Below are 24,495 nucleotides of genomic sequence, written 5' to 3'. Positions count from 1 at the left end.
AGCAGACAGGGTCAAAGTAGTGGAATGGGGTAGTGGGTTTTGAATATTAGTCGAAAGTGTTTTTATTTTATTTGTATCTATTTTATTACAAAGTGTAATGAATTTATAATCCTGTCCAGTTGGTGGCGGTAATGCACCTTCTGATTGCCAACCGCCATTTAAAAAACAAAAAAGAATAACAATAAAAATGAAGACTAAGAAGAAGAAGAAGAAGGGACGCAGATAGAGCAATGAGCCAGATATTTCACCGGATGTATATATGTGAAGCATCTGGTTTACGTTTCCATTCATTTTCAAATATGGTGATGAGAAGAATTCTAGTTGCCGGAAGGGGAGAAGATGTCGCGAGATGGATTTTGGTAAACTTTTTGGTCATTTCTGATCGATTAACATTTGATCTCCATACAGTTTTCTGTTTCCAAAACTACGATCGGTAACAAACAGAGGGGTTCTACGTTTTGTAGACTTTACCCTTTGCCAGACTTGTAAAAAAAAGTGTTGTTTAAGAGGAATACAAGTGCGAATTGAGTTATTGCAGACGCGCACTTCACAGGTAAGGCGTTCCCTAACGGAAATATGAAAATAAATGCTTAGCACGCGCCAATAGGATCTCACTAGCTTGTGCTTGGCTCTGCCCACCTCCTTGTTTGTTATGCCCCACTATGATTTAATTTGCTCACGTTGGAAACGACAGGCGGTGATCTATCTTGGGTTAGCGAGTTATACAAATCTTTGATAGGGACGTCCCAAGGATCCCGAATAGCTTGGACCATAATGATACAGCAGTGCACAGCTGATAGATATTAGCCAGCCAGGCAGTGTAAACATGTTAACAAGCTAGCTGTCACAAATTTGTGCAAGTTACACCGTTTCTGTGAGGAGACTGCTACAAACCAGTAAAGGATCCGGCCAACAATGGAGCAGATACACGGCTTGTCGTTGTTTTGTGTATTCTTCCCGAACCATCGTTTTGGCTAAATGTCAATGTCATCTCATACAGCTAGCTAGCTAAATAGCTAACTAAGGCCAGGGAGAGCTTGCTGGTGACTACGGTACGTTATCCCTTGTTGTTTCGGCTGTTTCAATATATATATATATATATATATTTAGCTAAGCTAAGTGCTCACCTTCATATATTTTCACTGTATTGTATTTCTTTATCTACCTAGCTTGGTTGCTAACTTTTAGTGGAAATGTCGATCACTGAACAGTTAGCTAGCTAACGTTAGCTAGCTTTCTAGCGTTTAGAGGATGTGAAAACATGAATGTCTTAACTAGCTATCGTTAGCTTTTCACCTGCCTGGCTGTGTCTGTTGATTATTTATTGATTCATTGGAACCAAGCTTTGTCTGTAACTGACAGCCTGTTAAAATTGTATGTTGATGGTACAATGTAACATTGTTACAAGCTCATTCGTAAATAGTATAGCTGTGACGTGAGATGCATGACATCTCACGTCACAGTAAACATGCCATCGATTCCCCACCACATACAGTACCAGTCAAAAGTTTGGACAATTCTACTCATTCAAGGATTTTAATTATTTTTTTTACTATATTCTACATATGAAATAACACACACAGAATCATGTAGTAACCAAAAAAAGTGTTAAATATTTTAGATTCTTCAAAATAGCCACCCTTTAACTTGATGATGGCTTTGCACACTTTTGGCATTCTCTCAACCAGCTTCACGAGGAATGCTTTTCCAACAGTCTTGATGGAGTTCCCACATATGCTGAGTACTTGCTGGCTGCTTTTCCATTACTCCGCGGTCCAACTCATCCCAAACGATCTCAATTGGGTTGATGTTTGTGATTGTGGAGGCCAGGTCATCTGATGCAGTACTCCATCACTATCCTTCTTGGTCATATACCCCTCACACAACCTGAAAATGTGTTTTGGGTCATTGTCCTGTTGAGAAACAAATTATAGCGCAAACCAGATGGGATGGCGTATTGCTGCGGGATGCTGTGGTTGTCATGCTGGTTCACGTAAGTGTGCCTTGAATTCTAATAAATCACAGACAGTGTCACCAGCAAAGCACCCCCACCATCACACCTCCTCCTTGTTTCACGGTGGGAACTACACATGCGGAGATCATCCGTTCACCTACTCTGCGTCTCACAAAGACACGGCGGTTGGAGTCAAAAATCTCACATTTGGACTAATCAGATCAATGTCCATTGCTCATATTTCTTGGCCCAAGCAAGTCTCTTCTTATTGGTGTCCTTTTTTAGTGGTTTCTTTGCAGCAGTTCGATCATGAAGGCCTGATTCACACTGTCTCCTCTGGACAGTTGATGTCTGTTACTTGAACTCTGTGACGCATTTATTTGGGTTGAAATCTGAGGTGCAGTTAACTCTAATGAACTTATCCTTTGCAGCAGAGGTACCTGTGGCTCTTCCTTTCCTGTGGCGGTCCTCATGAGAGCCAGTTTCATCATAGTGCTTGATGGTTTTTTGCGACTGCACTTAAAATTTGGATTGACTGACATTCATGTCTTAAAGTAATGATGGACTGTCGTTTTTCTTTGCATATTTGAGCTGTTCTTGCCATAATATGGGCTTTCAACAAATGGGGCTATCTTCTATATACCACTCCTACCTTGTCACAACACAACTGATTGGCTCAAATGCATTAAGAAGGAAAGAAATTCCACAAATGAACTTTTAACAAGTCACACCTGTTAATTGAAATGCATTCCAGGTGACTACCTCATGAAGCTGGTTGAGAATCCCCAGAGTGTGCAAAGCTGCCATCAAGGCAAAGGGTGAGTACTTTGATTTGTTTAATACTTTTTTTTCGGTTGCTACATGAGTCCATGTGTTGTTTCATAGTGAAGACACCTAAACTATTCTACAATGTAGAAAATAGTAAAAAAATAAAGAAACCCTTGAATGAGTAGGTGTCAATTTTTGATTGGTACTGTACTTGTCAAAATGGTCTGTGATTTAAAGAATGTCCCTGTTAATAGATTCAAATTCTCTTTGTTACATGAAGTTACCAATTCCGGTTTTGACACTGCAAAGAGTTGTAACAATGCTGCGTTCTAACATTGTCACGCTATCCAAACAGTTGCCCAACAGTGGGAGGAGAGGTGTGTGACTGACTCCTTGACTGCTGGCTCCTCTGGCATTTCACCACCACCAACAGAGCCATGACTACATCAGGCTGCTGCCACCTGCCTGGCTCCCTGTGTGACTACTCAGGCAGCGCCGACCTGCCCAAGGTGGTAGAGGAGCCAGATGCTGGCCAGGCCCAGTACGTCGCTAAGGTTACGGCCAAAGATGGTCGCTCACTCTCCACTGTTGTCAAAGCTGTGGGCTCACAGAGGTAAGGTGGTTCCTCGAGAGAGTTTCTACTCAGGCACATTTCAGTTGTACTACTGACTAGGTATCCCGCTTTCTGTGTATGTATGGCTTCCTGAGACTGTGTCCCTTTGCTTCTATCTGACATTAACCTAACATAGCAGGCATAAAATAGCAGTGTTCTTTCTTTCTTGTCCTGACAATTAAAAAAATACACTGTTGGAAGTTCTCTTCTGCACTGTTGAACCAATTCAGTTAATGTGGATGAGGAAGAGGTACGATGGAGTGTCGCCAAAAGCGGAAGTCGCGTCACAGGCTCTTGTAACGGATGTGAAACGGCTAGCTAAATAGCGGTTCAATCGGTGACGTCACTTTCTCTGAGACCTTGAAGTAGTAGATCCCCTTGCTCTGCAAGGGCCGCGGCTTTTGTGGAGCGATGGGTAACGATGCTTCGTGGGTGACTGTTGTTGATGTGTGCAGAGGGTCCCTGGTTCGTGCCCGGGTATGGGCAAGGGGACGGTCTAAAGTTATACTCTCATTCCATTTCCTCGGAAGCCCGGATGCATTTGGTTGTTACCGACCCTGCAGAGGGTGATCTGATATGTACACAATTTCTTCCTTGGAGAATAACAATGGACAAATATACAGTTGAAGTCGGGAGTTTACATCCACCTTAGCCAAATACATTTAAACTCAGTTTTTCACAATTCCTGACATTTAATCAGAAGTTTACTTGCACTCAATTAGTGTTTGGTAGCATTGCCTTTAAATTGTTTACCTTGGGGCAAACGTTGTGGACGGCTATCCGAAAGCTTCCCACAATAAGTTGGGTAAATTTTGGCCCATTCCTCCTGACAGAGCTGGTGTAACTGAGTCAGGCTTGTAGGCCTCCTTGCTCACACACGCTTTTTCAGTTCTGCCCACAAATTTTCTATAGGATTGAAGTCAGGGCTTTGTGATGGTCACTCCAATACCTTGACTTTGTTGTTGTCCTTAAGCCATTTTGCCACAACTTTGGAAGTATGCTTGGGGTCATTGTCCATTTGGAAGACCCATTTGCGACCAAGCTTTAACTTCCTGACTGATGTCTTCAGATGTTGCTTCGATATATCCACATCATATTCCGTCCACATGATGCCATCTATTTTGAAGTGCACCAGTCCCTCCTGCACCAAAGCACCCAAACAACATGATGCTGTCACCCCTGTGCTTCACGGTTGGGATGGTGTTCTTCGGCTTGCAAGCCTCCCCCTTTTTCCTCCACACGTTATGTCCACACCATTTTTGTTTTATCAGACCAGAGGACATTTCTCCAAAAAGTATGATCTTTGTCCCCGTGTGCAGTTACAAACGAAAGTCTTGCTTTTTTATGGCGGTTTTGGAGCAGTGGCTTCTTAGCGGCCTTTCAGGTTGTCGATATAGGACTCGTTTTTACTGCGGATATAGATACATTTGTGAAGATGCTGGAGGAAATAGGTACAAGGTCCTTTGCTGCTGTTCTGGGATTGATTTGCACTTTTCGCACCAAAGTACGTTCATCGATAGGAGACAGAACGTGTCTCCTTCCTGAGTGGTATGACGGCTGCATGGTCCCATGGTGTTTATACTTGCGTACTATTGTTTAGACAGATGAACGTGGTATCCTCAGGCGCTTGGGAATTACTCCCAAGGATGAACCAGACTTGTGGAGGTCTACAATTTGTTTCTGTGGTCTTGGCTGATTTCTTTTAATTTTCCCATGATGTCAAGCAAAGACGCACCAAGTTTGAAGGTAGGCCTTGAAATACATCCACAGCTACACCTCCAATTGACTCAAATTATATCAATTAGCCTATCAGAAGCTTCTAAAGCCATGACATCATTTTCTGGAATTTTCCAAGCTGTTTAAAGCTCAGTCAACTTAGTGTATGTAAACTTCTGACCCACTGGAATTGTGATACAGTGAATTATAAGTGAATTATAATAATAATTATTTATATCTTATAATTATTATAAGTCTTTAAACAATTGTTGGGAAAATGACTTGTGTCGTGCACAAAGTAGATGTCCTAACCGACTTGCCAAAACTATAGTTTGTTAACAAAAAATGTGTGGAGTTGTTGAAAAACAAGTTTTAATGACTCCAACCTAAGTGTATGTAAACTTCCGACTTCAACCAGATACATACACACACACACACACACACACACACACACACACACAGAGAGAGAGACAGTACCAGTCGAAAGTTTGGACACCTACTCATTCTAGGGTTTTTCTTTATTTTTACTATATACTACGTTGTAGAATGTTAGTGTAGACATCAACACTATGATATAACGCATATGGAATCATGTAATAACCAAAAACGTTTTAAACAATTCAAAATATATTTTAGATTCCTCAAAGTATCCACCCTTTGCCTTCATTACAGCTTTTCACACTCTTGGCATTCTCTCAACCAGCTTCACCTGGAATGCTTTTCCAAAAGTCTTGAAGGAGTTCCCACATGCTGAGCACTTGTCAGTTGCTTTTCCTTCACTCTGTGGTTTGGAATGAGTTGGACCATCTCAATTGTGTTGAGGTCGGGTGATTGTGGAGGCCAGGTCATCTGATGTAGCACTCAATCACTCACCTTCTTGGTCAAATAGCCCTTACACAGCCTAGAGGTGTTTTGGGTCATTGTCCTGTTGAAAACAAATGCTAGTCCCACTAAGCGCAGATGGGATGGCGTATCGCTGCAGAATACTGTGGTAGCCATGCTGGTTAAGTGTGCCCTGAATTCTCCATAAATCACTGACCGTGTCACCAGCATAACACCCCCACCGTCAGACCCCCTCCATGATTCACGATGGGAACCACACATGTGGAGATCATCCGTTAACCTACTCTGCTTCTCACAAAGACATGGCGTTTGGAACCAAAAATCTCAAATTTGGACTAATCAGACTAACAGACAAATTTCCACCGGTCTAATGTCCATTGCTCGTGTTTCTTGGCCCAAGCAAGTCTATTCTTCTTTTTGGTGTCCTTTTTAGTAGTGGTTTCTTTGCAGTAATTCGACCAATGAAGACCGAATTCACACAGTCTCCTCTGATGTTGAGATGTCTTTTACTTGAACACTGTGAAGCATTTATTTGGGCTGCAATTTTTGGGTCTGTTAACTCTAATGAACTTATCCTCTGCAGCAGAGGTATCTTTAGGACTTCCTTTCCTGTAGCACTCCCCATGAGATCCAGTTTCATCATAGCGCTTGATGGTTTTTGCAGCTGTACTTGAAGAATCTTTCAAAGTTCTTCATAAGTTCCAGATTCATTGACCTTCATGTCTTAAAGTAATGATGGACTGTCATTTCTCTTTGCTTATTTGAGTTGTTCTTGCCATAATATGGAGTTTGTCTTTACCAGATAGGGCCATCTTCTGTATCTTCTTGTCACAACACAACTGATTGGCTCAAACACATTAAGAAGGAAAGAAATTCCACAAATTAACTTTTAAAAATACACAGGCCATTTGTTAATAAATGCATTCCAGGTGTCTACCTCATGAAGCTCGTTGAGAGAATTCCAAGTGTGCAAAGCTGTCATCAAAGCAAGGGGTGGCTACTTTGAAGAATCTCACATATTAAAAATATTTTGATTTGTTTAACACCTTTTTTGGTTCCTAAATGATTCCATGTGTTATTTCATAGTTTTCATGTATTCACTATTATTCTGCAATGTAGAAAGTAGTAAAATTAAAGAAAAACCCTTGAATGAGTAGGTGTCAACTTTTGACTGGTTATATATGGCCTAATTCTCAATATACTAAGTAATCTCATATTTAGCATATCTGATAAATTAATTTTGTATATTGATTAAGTAAATGTCTCCTGTTTATATGTACATTATAAACTGGGCGGTTCGAGCCCTGAATACCATGGCTGTCATCCAATCAGTTTATCAGACCGTATACCATGGGTATGACAAAACATTTATTTTTACAGATCTAATTATGTTGGTAACCAGCTTGTAATAGCAATAAGGCACCTCGGGGGGGGTTGTGATATATGGTCAATATTGGCCATATATCACATGTACCACACCTCCTCGGGCCTTATTTCGTAAGTATGTAATGTGTTTTGAAATGAGTGGTCACTAGGCACATTTTTTTTTCTCCCCTATTTGTCCAGTAATGAAGGCATGTGTCGTATCTGCCACGAGGGGGCCGGTGGTGAGATGCTGCTCTCCCCTTGTGACTGCACAGGGACCCTGGGTAAGGTGCACAAGAGCTGCCTGGAGAAGTGGCTGTCATCCTCCAACACCAGTTACTGTGAGCTCTGCCACACAGAGTTCACTGTTGAACGGCGACCCCAGCCCCTCACACAGGTACAACATTGGCAGTTTGTGTGTGTGTCCTCAAACACCATAATAATTGACGGGAAAAAGACTGTAATAATAGTGGTCCTTTCCTTGCATCCTCCCAGTGGTTGCGGGACCCGGGGCCTCGCAGTGAGAAGCGCACGCTGCTGTGCGACATGGCTTGCTTCCTGCTCATCACGCCACTGGCAGCCATCTCAGGCTGGCTGTGTCTGAGGGGAGCCCAGGACCACCTGACCCTCAACAGCCGGTTGGAGGCCGTGGGACTCATTGCCCTCACCATCGCCCTCTTCACCATCTACATCCTCTGGACACTGGTAACTAGGCCCCACACAGAGACCAGATACGCATGACATTTTAGTCATTTGTCAGGTGCTCCTATCCAGAGTGACTTACAGTTAGTGCATTCATCTTGAGATAGCTAGGCGGGACAACCACATCACAGGCATAGCTAGGTTGAGGAAAAATTTAATTTCTATCTCAGTAGAGTCAAGTGCAAGTGCTGGTAAAGTGTTCTTTTTTTGGTATTTATATATTTTTTGGGGGGGAGAGGGGTGAGGAGGAGGATTATTTAAGATACTGTTTGAAGAGTTATGTTTGTGGAAGATGGGCAGGCTGTCCTAGTTTCAGGGAACAGAGCTTGGACTGGGCTGAGCGGGAGCTGCCCTCCTGTAGGAGTGGGAGACCTAAGGTGGCAGGACGGCATGCTTGGGTTGGGGTGTAGGTTTTGAGCGTAGTCTGAAGGTAGGGACGGGCAGTTCCTCTTGCTGTTCCGTAGGTAAGTACCATGGTCACACAGAACACACACACACACCACCTTTGTTAATTGACAGCATTTTTTTTGCAGTATAAATGTGTGCTTTACAATAGCTATTAGTACATTTTGTAAGATGAATAATACTTCTTTTTTTTCTTGTCTGGAATTCTGTTCCCATTTTATATTCAGGGGAGACAAATAAATGAGCCAACATAAATATTTTTTGTCTGCAACAATCTTTTGTCTCTTCTCTGGAAAGACTACTGTACTCTGAAAAAATACTTAGTTACAATACTTACAAAATCAGCAACTGACGCGGAACCATTTTGTAGACCAAATACAAATGTCATGCAATATGTTTCACGTCGTGTTTTGAGCAGGGTTGGGGTCAATTCCATTTGAATTCCAGTCAATTCAGGAAGTACACTGAAATTCCAAGTATCTTCAATGCTTTTCAATTAGGAAGAATTGGACATGGGTTTGCTCTCTGAATTGAAAGGGAATTGATACCTGGTTGTGCGTGCCTGCAATAGCAACCATATATTCAGAGATTCTGCTCTGTGCAGGTCATATCAAATGTCTAGTTTCATTGACGTCTGTCTTCGTGCCCCTCAGGTATCGTTCCGCTATCACTGTCAGTTATACTCCGAGTGGAGGAGGACCAATCAGAAAGTGCGCCTGCTAATGCCCGACATAAAAGGAGCGCACTCCACTCAACATTCCGTGCCGACGAAGTCAACCAAGAAAATGACTGACGAGACCATCGTATGAGCACCGTGCGACGTGTTCTCGCAAATAAAGTGTTACATACCTCGAACTTCTGCGCTCTTAAGGACCATTCTGGGGGATCATTTTTCCATATTCACTTTTGAAGCACTTGAGCCCATTTAAGCACTATAACCATTTTGATTTTGGGATATTTTGGACTCGTAGAAGGACGTGCCACTGATGTCATCGCCGGATTATGAACACTGGACTGGAACATAAGGTGACAGCCAATAGCGGGATACTGATGCAGCATGTTAATACAGTAACATACTACCTACCACCCCACCCCATCACAATGTATTTAGCTTTTTTTGGACAACTGCCATCCAATAGACTCGTGAATTTACTCAGAACGACCATGTTTAAATATGATGTTCTCTGTTTAAGAAAAAATCTTTTCCCTTTTTGAAGCTGGTAGAAGTTGGGAGGAGAGAGTGGGCTTTGGTGTTAGTCAATGTATGCAAAAGTATTTGATGTAATTTTAGTCTTCCTGTTGGACTCCTTTTGAGTAAGCTGGGTCATTGTGGAATAAAATATAAGGGACTCTTGTCACCGTACAATGGCTTGCATGTGTAAAATGTCCTCTGTTCTGAAACTCTTTGTGCTACTTATACAGGAGTATTGGATCTGTAACAATCTAGCTCCTGTGTGGCGCAGCGGTCTAAGGCACTGCGAGTGCAAGAGGTGTCCCTGGTTCAAATTCAGGCTGTATCACTTCCGGCTGTGATTGGGAGTCCCATAGGGTGGCGCACAATTGGCCGAGCGTCGTCCAGGTTTGACCGGGGTAGGCTGTCATTGTAAATAAGAATTTGTTCTTAACTGACTTGCCTAGTTAAATGTAAAAAAATATATATATATTTTCTGCACCACTCCATACCACCATCTAGTGGATATTTATGGGATTACTCTCCTTGCAGATCCCGAAGGAGTAAAAAGTAAACAGGTACCATGAAAGAGATCCACTCAACTACTTGTATTATAAAATGTAATTTCATGGCATTAATATGTGAGTGAACAAGCTATCAAAAAACAAATAAATATATTACACAAAATGAAGAAAGTCGGCACGCACAACACTTTGAGATGACAGAAAGGGAGGAACGGTGATGGTCGTCAATGGGTTACAGGTTCTGGCAGCACTGCAGTTTGTTCCCTTTCTGGTCTGTGGTGGGTGGAACACTTATGTCCACCACATTGTTTCCAGGGGACTCGTCATGGGCAGACCGCTCGGCGATCTGCTTCTGCGATACGATGCGATAGATTTCTGCGGAGAGTAGACTAGACTGTTGTGGTGCATCTCAGTACTTCAAAGAGGATTTCTTTCCTATTCTCTAGTCTACTTAATCTGCACGTGTCTAAGAACAAAAGTTGGGAAATGTCAAATCAATTTGCTTTGCTCTTGTACTGTACCTGTAAGGATGTTCTTGAAAGCTTCTTCTACATTTGTTGAATCCAAGGCTGAAGTTTCAATAAAGGATAGAGTGTTCTTCTCTGCAGGGTTAAAGAAAAGGCAAAGTGAGTCACACATCAAGAAATTGTTCCAGGACAGAATCCTTCTGTATTACACATTGAGTCCCAATATTATACTCTCCTCCCTTCCCTTGTGATGACCACTGATATACAAGTTCCAGATAGGTGAAAGCAACTATATGGTGTTGCTCTCATTTCACTTTCATCCTATCCATCTCTTCAGTGGTCATTTAGGACCACAAAATATAAAGAGAAGACTCTTCCAAGATTGTCCCAATAAGCCCTTTTACCCCTGAGCCTGGTCCTAGATGCCATGGTCCTACAAGCCATGACAATGACCATAGGAGTTGACAAGACAGCACAACTAGATCTGTGGCCAGGCTGTTTCCTCTGCCAAAATATGCAAGTACCTGCAAAAGCCCGGGCCTCGTCCGTGGGCACGGCCCTGAGATGGCGCAGGTCGCTCTTGTTGCCCGCCAGCATGATGACTATGTTGTTGTCGGCATGATCCCTCAGTTCCTTCAACCAGCGCTCCATGTTTTCATAGGTCAAGTGCTTGGCGATGTCATACACTAGGAGAGCACCAACTGCCCCTCTGTAATAGCTGTCGGAAAGAGACTGCGTATCAATCTCAATGCACAAACAGACAATGTATGTATCCCAAGTGAGGCTCCATGTCAGGCACTGATTGAGGCTTGTAATCGGCTAGTGCTCAAACCTGATCTCGTTGAGCTATAGGGTATGCAGGTTTATGTTCCACACTTCAACCCAGCACTAAAACACCTGATTCAACTAATCAAGGACTTGAGCAGTTGATTGATTTGAATCATTTTTACCTCTCTGAGACTATAATTTGAGACCACTACATTATACATAAAATGGCGCCGGAGAAGAAAGCAGACGTTTTACGTGCCCCCCAACAATTGTGCTTTTTTAAAATGTATCTTGTACAAGATGTTGCCGCTACCATCTCTTATGACCAAAAATAACTTTTGGACATCAGGACTGCGATTACTCACCACGGACTGGCAGAATCTTTTTTATTTTTCCTTTAACGAGTCTGACGAGCTTGATGCGAACGATATACTGCTTTCTTGGGAACAGGCCCAGATCCCCATGATTTCCGTTAAGAGGAGGCAGAGAAAAAGGGTCTGGAGCGCGGGTTGCCTTCTGAGAATTTGTAGATCAAATAAACCCACACTTCCTTCCATTCTGCTAGCAAACGTGTAATCTTTGGACAATAAATTAGATGACCTACGCGGAACATTAAACTACTAACGGGACATTCAAAACTGTAATATCTTAAGCTTCACTGAGTCGTGGCTGAACGACAACACTATCAACATACAGCTGGCTGGTTATACGCTGCACCGGCAGGATAGAACAGCGGCGTCTGGTAAGACAAGGGGTGATGGGCTATGTATTTTTGTAAATAACAGCTGGTGCACGATATCTAAGGAAGTCTCAAGCTATTGCTCGCCTGATGTAGAGTATCTCATGATAAGCTGTAGACCACACTATCTACCTAGAGAGTTCTAATCTGTATTTTTCATAGCTGTTTACATACCACCACAGACTGAGGCTGGCACTAAGACAGCATAGAATGAGCTGTATTCCGCCATAAGCAAACAAGAAAACGCTCACGCAGAGGTGGTGCTACACGTAGCCGTGGACTTTAATGCAAACTTCTATCAACTTCTAACTAGAGGAAAAAAAACTGTGCACCACCTGTACTCCACACACAGAGACGCATACAAAGCTCTCCCTCGCCCTCCATTTGGCAAATCTGACCATATTTATATCCTCCTGATTCCTGCTTACAAGCAAAAATTAAAGCAGGACGCACCAGTGACTAGATCCAATAAAGTGGTCAGATGAAGCCGATGCTAAGCTACAGGATTGTTTTGCTAGCACACACTGGAAAATGTTCCAGGATTCCTCCGATGGCATTGATGAGTACACCACATCAGTCATTGGCTTTATCAATAAGCGCATTGATGACGTCGTCCTCACTGTGACCATGCATACATATCCCAACCAGAAGCCATGGATTACAGGCAACATCCGCACCGAGCTAAAGGCTAGAGCTGCCGCTTTCAAGGAGCAGGACTCTAACCTGGAAGCTTATAAGAAATCCCACTATGCCCGGCGACGAACCATCCAACAGGCAAAGCCTCAATACACGAGCCTACCAGACAAGCTAAACTACTTCTATGCTCGCTTAGAGGCAAATAACACTGAAACATGCATGAGAGCACCAGCTGTTCTGAAAGACTGTGTAATCACGCTCTGCGCAGCCAACGTAAGACCTTTTAAACAGGTCAACATTCACAATTCCGCAGGGCCAGATGGATTACCAGGACGTGTACTGAGAGCATGCGCTGACCAACTGGCAAGTGTATTCACTGACATTTTCAACCTCTCCCTGTCGGAGTCTGTAATACCAACATGTTTTAAGCAGACCACCATCGTGCCTGTGCCCAAGAACATTAAGGTAGACTGCCTAAATGACTACTGACCCGTAGCACTCACGTCTGTAGCCATGAAGTGCTCTGACAGGCTGGCTCACATCAACACAATTATCCCAGGAACCCTAGACCCACTCCAATTTGCATACCGCCCCAATAGATCCACAGATGATGCAATCACTATTGCACTACACACTGTCCTTTCCCACCTGGACAAAAGGAACACCTTCGTGAGAATGCTATTCATTAACTACAGCTCTACATAGTGCCCTCAAAGCTCATCAATAAGCTAAGGACCCTGGGACTAAACACCTCCCTCTGCAACTGGATCCTGGACTTCCTGACGGGCCGCCCCCAGGTGATAAGGGTAGGTAACTACACATCCGCCACGCTGATCCTCAACACTGGGCCCCTCGGGTGCGTGCTCAGTCTCCTCCTGTACTCCCTGTTCACTCACAACTGCACAGCCAGGCATGACTCCAACTCGCTACCGTATGGCAATCAGTACCGGAGCGCAAAGTCTAGGTCCAAGAGGCTTCTAAACAGCTTCTACCCCCCCAAGCCATAAGACTCCTGAACACCTCCACTCCCCAGGTGCTCTCATTTTTTTACTTCTGTAACCGCGCCCTCAGAGCATGCGCAGACCAGCTGGCCGGTGTGTTTACGGACATATTCAATCAATCCCTATACCAGTCTGCTGTTCCCACATGCTTCAAGAGGGCCACCATTGTTCCTGTTCCCAAGAAAGCTAAGGTAACTGAGCTAAACGACTACCGCCCGTAGCACTCACATCCGTCATCATGAAGTGCTTTGAGAGACTAGTCAAGGACCATATCACCTCCACCCTACCTGACACCCTTGACCCACTCCAATTTGCTTACCGCCCAAATAGGTCCACAGACGATGCAATCTCAACCACACTGCACACTGCCCTAACCCATCTGGACAAGAGGAATACCTATGTGAGAATGCTGTTCATCGACTACAGCTCGGCATTCAACACCATAGTACCCTCCAAGCTCGTCATCAAGCTCGAGACCCTGGGTCTCGACCCCGCCCTGTGCAACTGGGTACTGGACTTCCTGACGGGCCGCCCCAGGTGGTGAGGGTAGGCAACAACATCTCCTCCCCGCTGATCCTCAACACTGGGGCCCCACAGTGGTTCTGAGCCCTCTCCTGTACTCCCTGTTCACCCACGACTGCGTGGCCATGCACGCCTCCAACTCAATCATCAAGTTTGCGGACGACACAACAGTGGTAGGCTTGATTACCAACAACGACGAGACGGCCTACAGGGAGGAGGTGAGGGCCCTCGGAGTGTGGTGTCAGGAAAATAACCTCACACTCAACGTCAACAAAACTAAGGAGATGATTGTGGACTTCAGGAAACAGCAGAGGGAACACCCCCCCCATCCACATCGATGGAACAGTAGTGGAGAGGGTAGCAAGTTTTAAGTTCCTCGGCATACACATCACAGACAAACTGAATTGGTCCACTCACACAGACAGCATCGTGAGGAAGGCGCAGCAGCGCCTCTTCAACCTCAGGAGGCTGAAGAAATTCGGCTTGTCACCAAAAGCACTCACAAACTTCTACAGATGCACAATCGAGAGCATCCTGGCGGGCTGTATCACCGCCTGGTATGGCAACTGCACCGCCCTCAACCGTAAGGCTCTCCAGAGGGTAGTGAGGTCTGCACAACGCATCACCGGGGCAAACTACCTGCCCTCCAGGACACCTACACCACCCGATGCTACAGGAAGGCCATAAAGATCATCAAGGACATCAACCACCCGAGCCACTGCCTGTTCACCCCGCTGCCATCCAGAAGGCGAGGTCAGTACAGGTGCATCAAAGCTGGGACCGAGAGACTGAAAAACAGCTTCTATCTCAAGGCCATCAGACTGTTAAACAGCCACCACTAACATTGAGTGGCTACTGCCAACACACTGTCAATGACACTGACTACTCCAGCCACTTTAATCATGGGAATTGATGGGAAATGATGTAAATATATCACTAGCCACTTTAAACAATGCTACCTTATATAATGTTACTTACCCTACATTGTTCATCTCATATGCATACGTTGATACTGTACTCTATATCATCGACTGCATCCTTATGTAATACATGTATCACTAGCCACTTTAACTATGCCACTTGGTTTACATACTTATCTCATATGTATATACTGTACTCGATATCATCTACTGTATCTTGCCTATGCTGCTCTGTACCATCACTCATTCATATATCCTTATGTACATATTCTTTATCCCCTTACACTGTGTATGACAGTAGTTTTTTTTGGAATTGTTAGTTAGATTACTTGCTCGTTATTACTGCATTGTCGGAACTAGAAGCACAAGCATTTCGCTACACTCGCATTAACATCTGCTAACCATGTGTATGTGACAAATAAAATTTGATTTGATTTGATTTTGAACATCCTGTGGCGTTTTGCATTAGCATTGAATAGCCCCAGTGATATGCAACTTTTCAGGGAAGTTAGCTTTCTTAACTGCCTGTGTATACTAAGGCTAGCTTTTTCAAACAGAAATTTGCATCCTGTAGTACAAACTCAATGTTCTGGGACACTGTAAAGTCCATGGAGAATAAGAGCACCTCCTCCCAGCTGCCCACTGCTCTGAGGCTAGGAAACACTGTGTTACTGTAATTTAATTGAACCAATGTGTTTTCATTAATTGAATTCCCTTAATCTATTTCATGAGAATTTGTAAGATTCTTGTTTGCATAAAATAGACGGAGACCAGTCTTATCAATAATAGGTAACAGAATTTATTCTCGGAGCGCGCTGCCACTATACCACGAGCAACAGTTTATATACAATAACATGACGTCATTTCATTGCTTAACAGAATCCCCTCCTCTCGACCGGGACAAAGTGAGGTTAATAGTTCATTCTAATTTACTAACACACTCACAGGTCACACAACATAACTGAATTTACTTTTGACCCCCCCAACATTATCGATCACCACTTAGCTGACAGTTCTAATTAACAGAAAACCTAGGAATGCACTCACTTCCTTATCTAAAAACCCCAGAGCTTAGTTTTGTCGGTTCAACCATAGGTTAACTACCTTATCTGTTTACTTAATCCACAACCCATTCGTTTCTGCCTAGTTGGAATGGTGTTCATTAACTTTAATTACTTCTTGTCCGTGTCACACAATCCCTTCTTATGAACTCATATTGTTAATCAGATATAATAAAACAGAGTATAAGTTTACTTAGTTACAGTTCCATTTAAAATGATTTGTTCAGTCATTTAATCATAATTTTCCCAACACACTGTTACCATCGATAAATCCACTATAATTGAGAATTTCAATCAGCATTTCTCTACGGCTGGCCATGCTTTCCACCTGGCTACCCCTACCCCGGTCAGCTGCCCGGCACCCTCCAGAGCAACCCGCCAAAGCCCCCACCATTTCTCCTTCACCCAAATCCAGATAGCTGATGTTCTGAAAGAGCTGCAAAATCTGGACCCCTACAAATCAGCCAGGCAAGACAATCTGGACCCTCTCTTTCTAAAATGATCTGCCGAAATTGTTGCAACCCCTATTACTAGCCTGTTCAACCCCTCTTTCATATCGTCTGAGATTCCCGAAGATTGGAAAGCTGCTGCGGTCGTCATCCTCTTCAAAGGGGGTGACACTCTAGACCCAAACTGCTACAGACCTATATCTATCCTACCCTGTCTTTCTAAAGTCTTCGAAAGCCAAGTTAACAGATTACCAAACTTTTTGAATCCCACCGTACCTTCTCGGCTATGCAATCTGGTTTCAGAGCTGGTCATGGGTGCACCTCAGCCACGCTCAAGGTCCTAAACGACATCATAACCGCCATCGATAAGAGACATTACTGTGCAGCCGTATTCATCGACCTTGCCAAGGCTATCGACTCTGTCATTTACCACATTCTTATTGGCAGACTCGACAGCCTTGGTTTCTCAAATGATTGCCTCGCCTGGTTTACCAACTACTTCTCTGATAGAGTTCAGTGTGTCAAATCGGAGGGCCTGTTGTCCGGACCTCTGGCAGTCTCTATGGGGGTACCACAGGGTTCAATTCTCAGGTCGACTCTCTTCTCTGTATACATCATTGATGTCGCTCTTGCTGCTGGTGATTCTCTGATCCACCTCTATGCAGACAACACCATTCTGTATACTTCTGGCCCCTCTTTGGACATTGTGTTAACAAACCTCCAGACGAGCTTTAATGCCATACAACTCTCCTTCCGTGGCCTCCAACTGCTCTTAAATGTAAGCAAAACGAAATGCATGCTATTCAATCGATCACTGCCCGCACCTCCCGGCCCGTCCAGCATCACTACTCTGGACGGCTCTGACTTAGAATACATGGACAACTACAAATACCTAGGTGTCAGGGTTAGACTGTAAACTCTCCTTCCAGACTCACATTAAGCATCTCCAATCCAAAATGAAATCGAGAATCGGCTTCCTATATCGCAACAAAGCATCCTTCACTCATGCTGCCAAACATACCCTTGTAAAACTGACCATCCTACCGATCCTCGACTTCGGCGACGTCATCTATAAAATAGCCTCCAACACTCTACTCAACAAATTGGATGCAGTCTATCACAGTGCCATCCGTTTTGTCACCAAAGCCCCATACACTACCCACCACTGCGACCTGTACGCTCTCGTTGGTTGGCCCTCGCTTCATACTCATCGCCAAACCCACTGGCTACAGGATATCTACAAGTCTCTGCTAGGTAAAGCCCCGCCTTATCTCAGCTCACTGGTCACCATAGCAGCACCCACTCATAGCATGCGCTCCAGCAGGTATATCTCACTGGTCACCCCCAAAGCTAAATCCTCCTTTGGTCGCCTTTCTTTCCAGTTGCCAATGACTGGAACGAACTTCAAAAATCACTGAAGCTGGAGACACTTATCTCCCTCACTAGCTTTAAGCACCAGCTGTCAGAGCAGCTCACAGATCACTGCACCTGTACATAGACAGATGGGCTGTTTACAGATGGGCTATCTACCTCCCCATACTGTATTTATTTATTTATCTTGCTCCTTTGCACCCCAGTATCACTACTTGCACATTCATCTTCTGCACATCTACCATTCCAGTGTTTAATTGCTATATTGTAATTACTTCGCCACCATGGCTTATTTATTGCCTAAACTCCCTAATCTTATTTGCACTCACTGTATATAGACTTTTCTTTCTTTTTTTCTACTGTATTGTTGACTTTTGTTTATTCCATGTGTAACTATGTGTTGTTGTATGTGTCGAATTGCTATGCTTTATCTTGGCCAGGTCGCAGTTGCAAATGAGAACTTGTTCTCAACTAGCCTACCTGGCTAAATAAAATAACCTAATCAAATGGCTACCCAGACTATTTGCAATGCCCCCTCTCGTACACCCCTGCTACTTTCTGTTGATATCATCTATGCATAGTCACTTTAATAACTCTACCTTCATGTACATATTACCTCAACTAACCAGTGCCCCTGCACATTGACTCTGTACTGGTACCCCCCTGTATATGGCCTCGCTATTGTTATTTTGCTGCTGCTCTTTAATTACTTGTTACTTTTATTTCTTATTCTTTTCCATGTTTTTTTTAAGTGCATTGTTTGTTAGGGGTTCGTAAGTAAGCATTTCACTGTAAAGTCTATACCTGTTGTATTCGGCACATGTGACATATAACATTTGATTTTGATTACTCTTTTCTGCGATCCTTGCTGACAATCATTTCATTTTCAAGAGGCTTCAACAGGCCGTTTTGAGGGATCCCACACGACTTACGCGGAGGTGATGGCTCTGTAACGTTCCTGTCCAGCCGTGTCCCATATCTGGGCCTTTATCGTCTTCCCATCCACCTGGATGCTGCGGGTGGCAAACTCCACTCCGATGGTGCTCTTACTCTCAAGGTTGAACTCATTCCGTGTGAACCGAGAGAGCAAATTACTCTTTCCGACGCCCGAGTCCCCAATTAACACAACTGTTGATAAAGAAACAGAGAGAGATATGGAGAGAATGAGATAAAGACTGAGAGAACACACTGGCTGAAATGTATTTAGCCTAAAGTCAGATGAGGTAGCGTAGTCAACAGGTATTTTGCAGATGTACTAGTATCCAGGATCCTGGGCTAGAACTTGGATGTTTGCATTCTTCACCATATGTAACACGGCCCTCCCTCCTACGACCGTGTTACATAATGCAGGTTTTCCTTTTCAATCCTTCACTCCCATTGACAATATTGAATAAGTGGAAGGCTGAAATTGACCCATTTTGAAGTGGCATGTGTCTGTATATTTCTGTCAATATTTCTATGCGCTTATGGGTCTTTTGGTTAACCGGTTGCCCTTAATTAACCAAGGAGACATAATAGTTGATGCACAGTTGGAGTGATATCCAACTTGTACACAGTGGGACCCCATGATCACTGCTGAGAAGCACTGAGCTCAATAATACAATAAGAGGCTGACAGAAACAGCCTATTAAATTTAGCTGAGATATCAGGAGTAGGCCTGGCATTCAGAATGGGGCTGTCGAGGTGGAGTCCTTTTTGTTTTCTCTCAGTACAGGAAATCAATGGGAACTTTGGCCCTGTGGCATCACACTGCTGCTGCAGGAAGCTGATAACATGCTCCATCAAACCTGAATTGACAGTTGTGGGACACTTTTTGGTTTCCTGTTTACAGCAGGTTTTCTAAATTCTGGCGAGGGAGGAAGAGCAGAACTCTTCATTCTCAGATGTCTAGTCCACAGGGGATACTCTGTGTCACATCATAAATAGACCTCTATATGGGGTGTCAGTGGCAAACTGCAGGGTCATTCGATATCATTTCAGCAAGTCATGTCACCACCATCTCAGATTGTTCTTAAATTGTTTCTGTAGTTAGAAACAGATCAAATTAGCTTTCCTGAAACTTTATTTTGTTGAAATATAATTTGATATTTGAGAAATTAAGCTAATTGATTCCACCTAAATTGGACATTTTAATTTAAAGGATTCATATCTTCAATAAATATATTACCTAACATCTGATTTTGACCATAATTCTCTCTAACAATGATTAAGACATGAGGAATCCCAAAAAATGATCAATAGCCACCCACAGACCCCCCACACCAATCCCACCCCAACAACCAGTGCTTTAAAAAATCGGTTGTGTCATAAATGCTCACATGATACACTACATGACCAAAAGTATGTGGACACCTGCTTTTCGAACATCTCATTCCAAAATCATGGACATTAATATGGAGTTGGTCCCCCTTTGCTGCTATAACAGCCTCTACTCTTCTGGGAAGGTTTTCCACTAGATGTTGGAACATTGCTGTGGGGATTTGCTTCCATTCAGCCACGAGCAGTAGTCGGGCACTGATGTTGGGCGATAAGGCCTGGCTGGCAGTCGGCGTTCCAATTCATCCCTAAGGTGTTTGATGGGGTAGAAATCGGGGCTCTGTGCAGGCCAGTCAAGTTCTTCCACATCGATCTCGGCAAACCATTTCTGTATGGACCTCGCTTTGTGCACGGGGTCATTGTCACGCTGAAACAGGAAAGACCTTCCCAAACAGTTGCCACAAAGTTGGAAGCATAGAATTGTCTAGAATGTCATTGTATGCTGTAGAGAGAAGATTTCCCTTCACTGGAACTAAGGGACCTAGTCCAAACCATGAAAAACAACCCCAGATCATTATTCCTCCTCCACCAAACTTTACAGTGGGCACTATATTCATTTATGCAGGTAGCGTTCTCCTGGCATCCGCCAGATTTGTCCGTTGGACTTCCAGATTCATCATTTCAGAGAATGCGTTTCCACTGCTCCAGAGTCCAATGGCGGCGAGCGTTACACCACACCAGCCGACGCTTGACATTGCGCATGATGATCTTAGGCTTGTGTGTGGCTGCTCGGCCATGGAAACCCATTTCATGAAGTCCCCGACGAACAGTTATTATGCTGATGTTGCTTCCAGGGGCAGTTTCGAACTCTGTAGTGAGTGTTGCAACCGAGGACAGACAATTTAACACCCTACGCGCTTCAGCACTCAGTGGTCCTGTTCTGTGAGCTTGTGTGGCCTACCACTTCGTGGCTGAGCCGTTGCTGCTTCTAGATGTTTCCACTTCACAATAACAGCACTTACAGTTGACCGGGGCAGATCTAGTAGGAAATTTCACGTCTGAGTTGTTAGGATGCCACGTTTCTATGACGGTGCCACATTGAAAGTCACTGAGCTCTTCAGGAAAGGCCATTCTACTGCCAATGTTTGTCTATGGAGATTGCATGGCTGTGTGCTCGATTTTGTGCACTTGTCAGCAACGGGTGTGGCTGAAATAGCCTAATCCACTAATTTGAATAGGTGTCCACATACTTTTGTGTATATATAGCGTATGTCAAAACATTTCACTGTCAGCTGAACACAATAAACATCCACAGTTACAGTAGGTCTAGACCTAGATAAATTCAAGATTTGCATATGGGCCTATAGGTTACAATTAACTACAAAATATTTAACTTCATATAGTTCTTTAAACCATAAAAGGGAAAACCGAGTTCTTGTCAGTAACCGATTTACAAATAGTTACTCTTTTATGGGCTTATCAAAGTTGATAAAGTCAGAGGCAACGCAGATAGTGTGTTGCATCTTACTTATAGGTATAACCACGGGCGTTGTTACAATGTTACAATGACAGCATTTACATAGCCATAGCAAACGTTTTCCACCAGAGACTGATACAATGTTTCTTTCAAAACCATTCCTCCAAACTATTGGTTATGATTCGTTCAAAAGGCTGATGTCTGATTTGTCTTTAGAATTAAACAATCACATAATTATTGAATGTGCTGTCAACGGGGGGCTGCAGTCATCAACATGTACCTTTGAACAAGAAGTCGTATTCATCGTCTCTGTTCCCCATTCTAGACGAGGCCTCTCCAACGCTTCTTTCGGAAAATTATTTGTAAAATATTTTGTCTCTGAATTAACTGTATGTACAGGAGAAAATGACATGAATTTGAAAGACAATGCGCCAATGCTGGCTGTCAAACAGGCTGACCGCAGGAAGAGCGTCTCCCCGAAATCTGCAGAAGGGGAGGAGTCCCTGTTTCTATGCCTTCCACACGGTGCCGCTGCTGTCTGACATACTAATAGGAAACAAAGCACAACCTCTGACACCTGTGAGCAATTGAAGGTGTGTTGGATGCTCAGTTTGCTTATCACACGGTAAAACTGCTTCATACATATAGTTCATGTCCTAAATTGGCAGTGGGCCGTTGTGCTGATGGCTGATCCCTGCTACAACATTTCTTCACTGTAGCCTATTTGAAGGTCTGCTTATAAACGTAACCTGTCTGCAAGCATTGTCTCATACATAAATTAGTATTAATATTAGTCAATAAATGTAGGTGTACTATGAGCATCTGCAATGTATATTCATTTTCAGCAGGTCTTCTAACCAAGTACAGGTTAGAAGGTACAGACCGTCAACTAAAGTGCTACAGCTGTCTCATGAAAATTAACGAATCTCAATACTAACATCAACTGAAAACAAATACATATTTATGACTTATTAATAATATTAAAGTATAGTCTCACTCATGAAGCTTATAGTGGCAATCACAATCAAGAGAAAGTCAGGCTGAGAGGTGAGCTATTGCAGACTGCTATTACAATGTCATTACCACATTCTCTGCCATGGTCATTACAACATACATTGCATATATAGTAAGCGCTGAGCATTATACAAAATATAATGCGTAAACACATACAATGCAATGCCTGCAGCGCTGACCCAGGAGACTGGGTGATATCGCTCACCGAGGCCGACGTCACATGAGTAAGGTTTTTATTCAGGCCAACATTCGTAAGGCCGCGGGGCAGGACGGCATTCCAGGGCGCTTTCTCCTTTTCAACCTCTCCTTCTCCCAGTCTGTAATCCCCACGTCTCAAGCTGACCTCCATCATTCCTGTTCCCAAGAACTCTTAACGCTACCTGCCACAATGACTACCGCCCTGTAGCACTCACATCTGTGTGATCATGCTCTCCATAGCCGATGTAAGACATTTAAACAAATTAACATTCACAAGGCTGCAGGGCCAGAAGGATTGCCAAGATGCACACTCAGAGCACGTGCTGACCAGCTGGAAAGTGTCTTCACTGACATTTTTAACCTCTCCCTGACCCAGTTTGTAATACCTACATGTTTCAAGCAGACCACCATAGACCCTGTGCCCAAAAACACCCAGGTAGCCTGTCTAAATGACTATCGCCCCGTACTGTAGCACTCACATCTGTAACCATGGAATGCTTTGAAAGGCTGGTCATGGCTCACCTCAAAACCATCATCCCAGCCACCCTGGATCCACTCCAATTCACATACTGCCCCAACAGACAACGCAATCTCAATTGCACTCCACCCTGCCCTCACCCACCTAGATAAGAGAAATACCTATGTGAGAATGCTGTTCATTGACTACAGCTCAGCGTTCAACACCATAGTCCCCTCCGAGTTCATCACCAAGCTTGTGACCCTGGGACTGAATATCTCCCTCTGCAACTGGATCCTGGACTTCCAGACGGGCCGTCCCCAGGTGGTGAGGGTAGACAACATCACCTCCGCCACACTGACCCTCAACACACATGCCCCACGGGTGTGTGCCATGTCCACTCCTGTACTCTCTGTTCACCCATGACTGCGTGGCCACGCAGAACTCCAACACCATTTTCAAGTTGCTGACGATGTCAGTAAGACCAAGGAGGGGCTGCAGTGGAGCGGGTCGAGGGCTTCAAGTTCCTTGGTGTTCAAATTACTAAGGACTTAAAATGTTCCACACACATGCAAACAGTCGTGAAGAAGGCGCAACAGCCCCTCTTCCCCCTTAGGAGGTTGAAAAGATTTGTCATGGGCCCTCAAATCCTCTAAAAGTTCTACAGTTGCACCATTGAGAGCATCTTGACTGGTTGTATCACTGCTTGGTATGGCAACTGCACCGCCCTTGATCACATGGTGCTACAGAGGGTGTTGCAGACAGTTGAGGACATCACTGGGGCTGAGCTCCCTGCCATCCAGGACCTGTGTATCAGGTGGTGTGAAAGGAAGGCCTGGAAAATTGTTAGACTCCAGCCTCCCAAGCCAATGCTCTCTCTGCTTCCGCACGGCAAGAGGAGCAACAAGTCTGACACCAACGGGCTCCTGAACAGCTTCTATCCCCAATCCGTAAGACTGCTAATCATTTTTTTATGGCTAATCTGCATTGACACTTCTATTTTACTTTTACACTATGCACACTCACTCTATGCACACTCTACACACTCACTCACAATTAATTTGCTCACACACACATAACACACGCACACATTCATAC

General features: G+C 43.9%; 2 protein-coding genes across 3 annotated transcripts; one reads left to right on the top strand and one right to left on the bottom strand.

Annotated features, from left to right (window-relative positions):
* The first annotated feature begins 721 nt into the window (after positions 1–721).
* Positions 722–9,736, top strand: LOC112260324 (E3 ubiquitin-protein ligase MARCHF2). Of its 2 annotated transcripts, XM_024435343.2 has the most exons (6): positions 723–1,052; positions 2,709–2,772; positions 3,078–3,335; positions 7,461–7,656; positions 7,755–7,964; positions 9,020–9,736. In XM_024435343.2, the coding sequence occupies exons 3-6, from the start codon at positions 3,160–3,162 to the stop codon at positions 9,173–9,175; spliced, it is 738 nt and encodes a 245-aa protein (XP_024291111.1). In that variant the 5' UTR covers positions 723–1,052; positions 2,709–2,772; positions 3,078–3,159; the 3' UTR covers positions 9,176–9,736. The 2 variants fall into 2 exon arrangements, with proteins under 2 accessions (XP_024291112.1, XP_024291111.1); XM_024435344.2 differs by lacking the exon at positions 2,709–2,772 and having other exon boundaries at positions 722–1,052.
* Positions 9,737–10,143: 407 nt separating this feature from the next.
* LOC112260323 (ras-related protein Rab-11B) lies at positions 10,144–22,229 on the bottom strand. Its single transcript, XM_024435342.2, has 5 exons — positions 22,009–22,229; positions 18,928–19,123; positions 11,053–11,246; positions 10,583–10,663; positions 10,144–10,436 (listed from the first exon to the last, which is right to left on the bottom strand). The coding sequence occupies exons 1-5, from the start codon at positions 22,046–22,048 to the stop codon at positions 10,294–10,296; spliced, it is 654 nt and encodes a 217-aa protein (XP_024291110.1). The 5' UTR covers positions 22,049–22,229; the 3' UTR covers positions 10,144–10,293.
* Between the last annotated feature and the right edge of the window lie 2,266 nt (positions 22,230–24,495).

Source organism: Oncorhynchus tshawytscha, linkage group LG10 (assembly GCF_018296145.1).
Source record: "Oncorhynchus tshawytscha isolate Ot180627B linkage group LG10, Otsh_v2.0, whole genome shotgun sequence".
NCBI lineage: Eukaryota > Metazoa > Chordata > Actinopteri > Salmoniformes > Salmonidae > Oncorhynchus > Oncorhynchus tshawytscha.
This window is presented reverse-complemented; position numbering and strand designations above follow the sequence as displayed.

Coding starts and splice junctions, on each gene's coding strand:
- LOC112260324 (XM_024435344.2), top strand. CDS start 3,160: ATGACTACATCAGGCTGCTGCCACCTGCCTGGCTCCCTGTGTGACTAC. Junction 3,336..7,460: donor AAAGCTGTGGGCTCACAGAG/GTAAGGTGGTTC, acceptor CTATTTGTCCAG/TAATGAAGGCATGTGTCGTA. Junction 7,657..7,754: donor GACCCCAGCCCCTCACACAG/GTACAACATTGG, acceptor GCATCCTCCCAG/TGGTTGCGGGACCCGGGGCC.
- LOC112260323 (XM_024435342.2), bottom strand. CDS start 22,048: ATGGGGAACAGAGACGATGAATACGACTTCTTGTTCAAAG. Junction 11,247..18,927: donor TACAGAGCCATCACCTCCGC/GTAAGTCGTGTG, acceptor TCTTTCCGACAG/CTATTACAGAGGGGCAGTTG. Junction 10,664..11,052: donor CGAGGCCCGGGCTTTTGCAG/GTACTTGCATAT, acceptor TTAACCCTGCAG/AGAAGAACACTCTATCCTTT.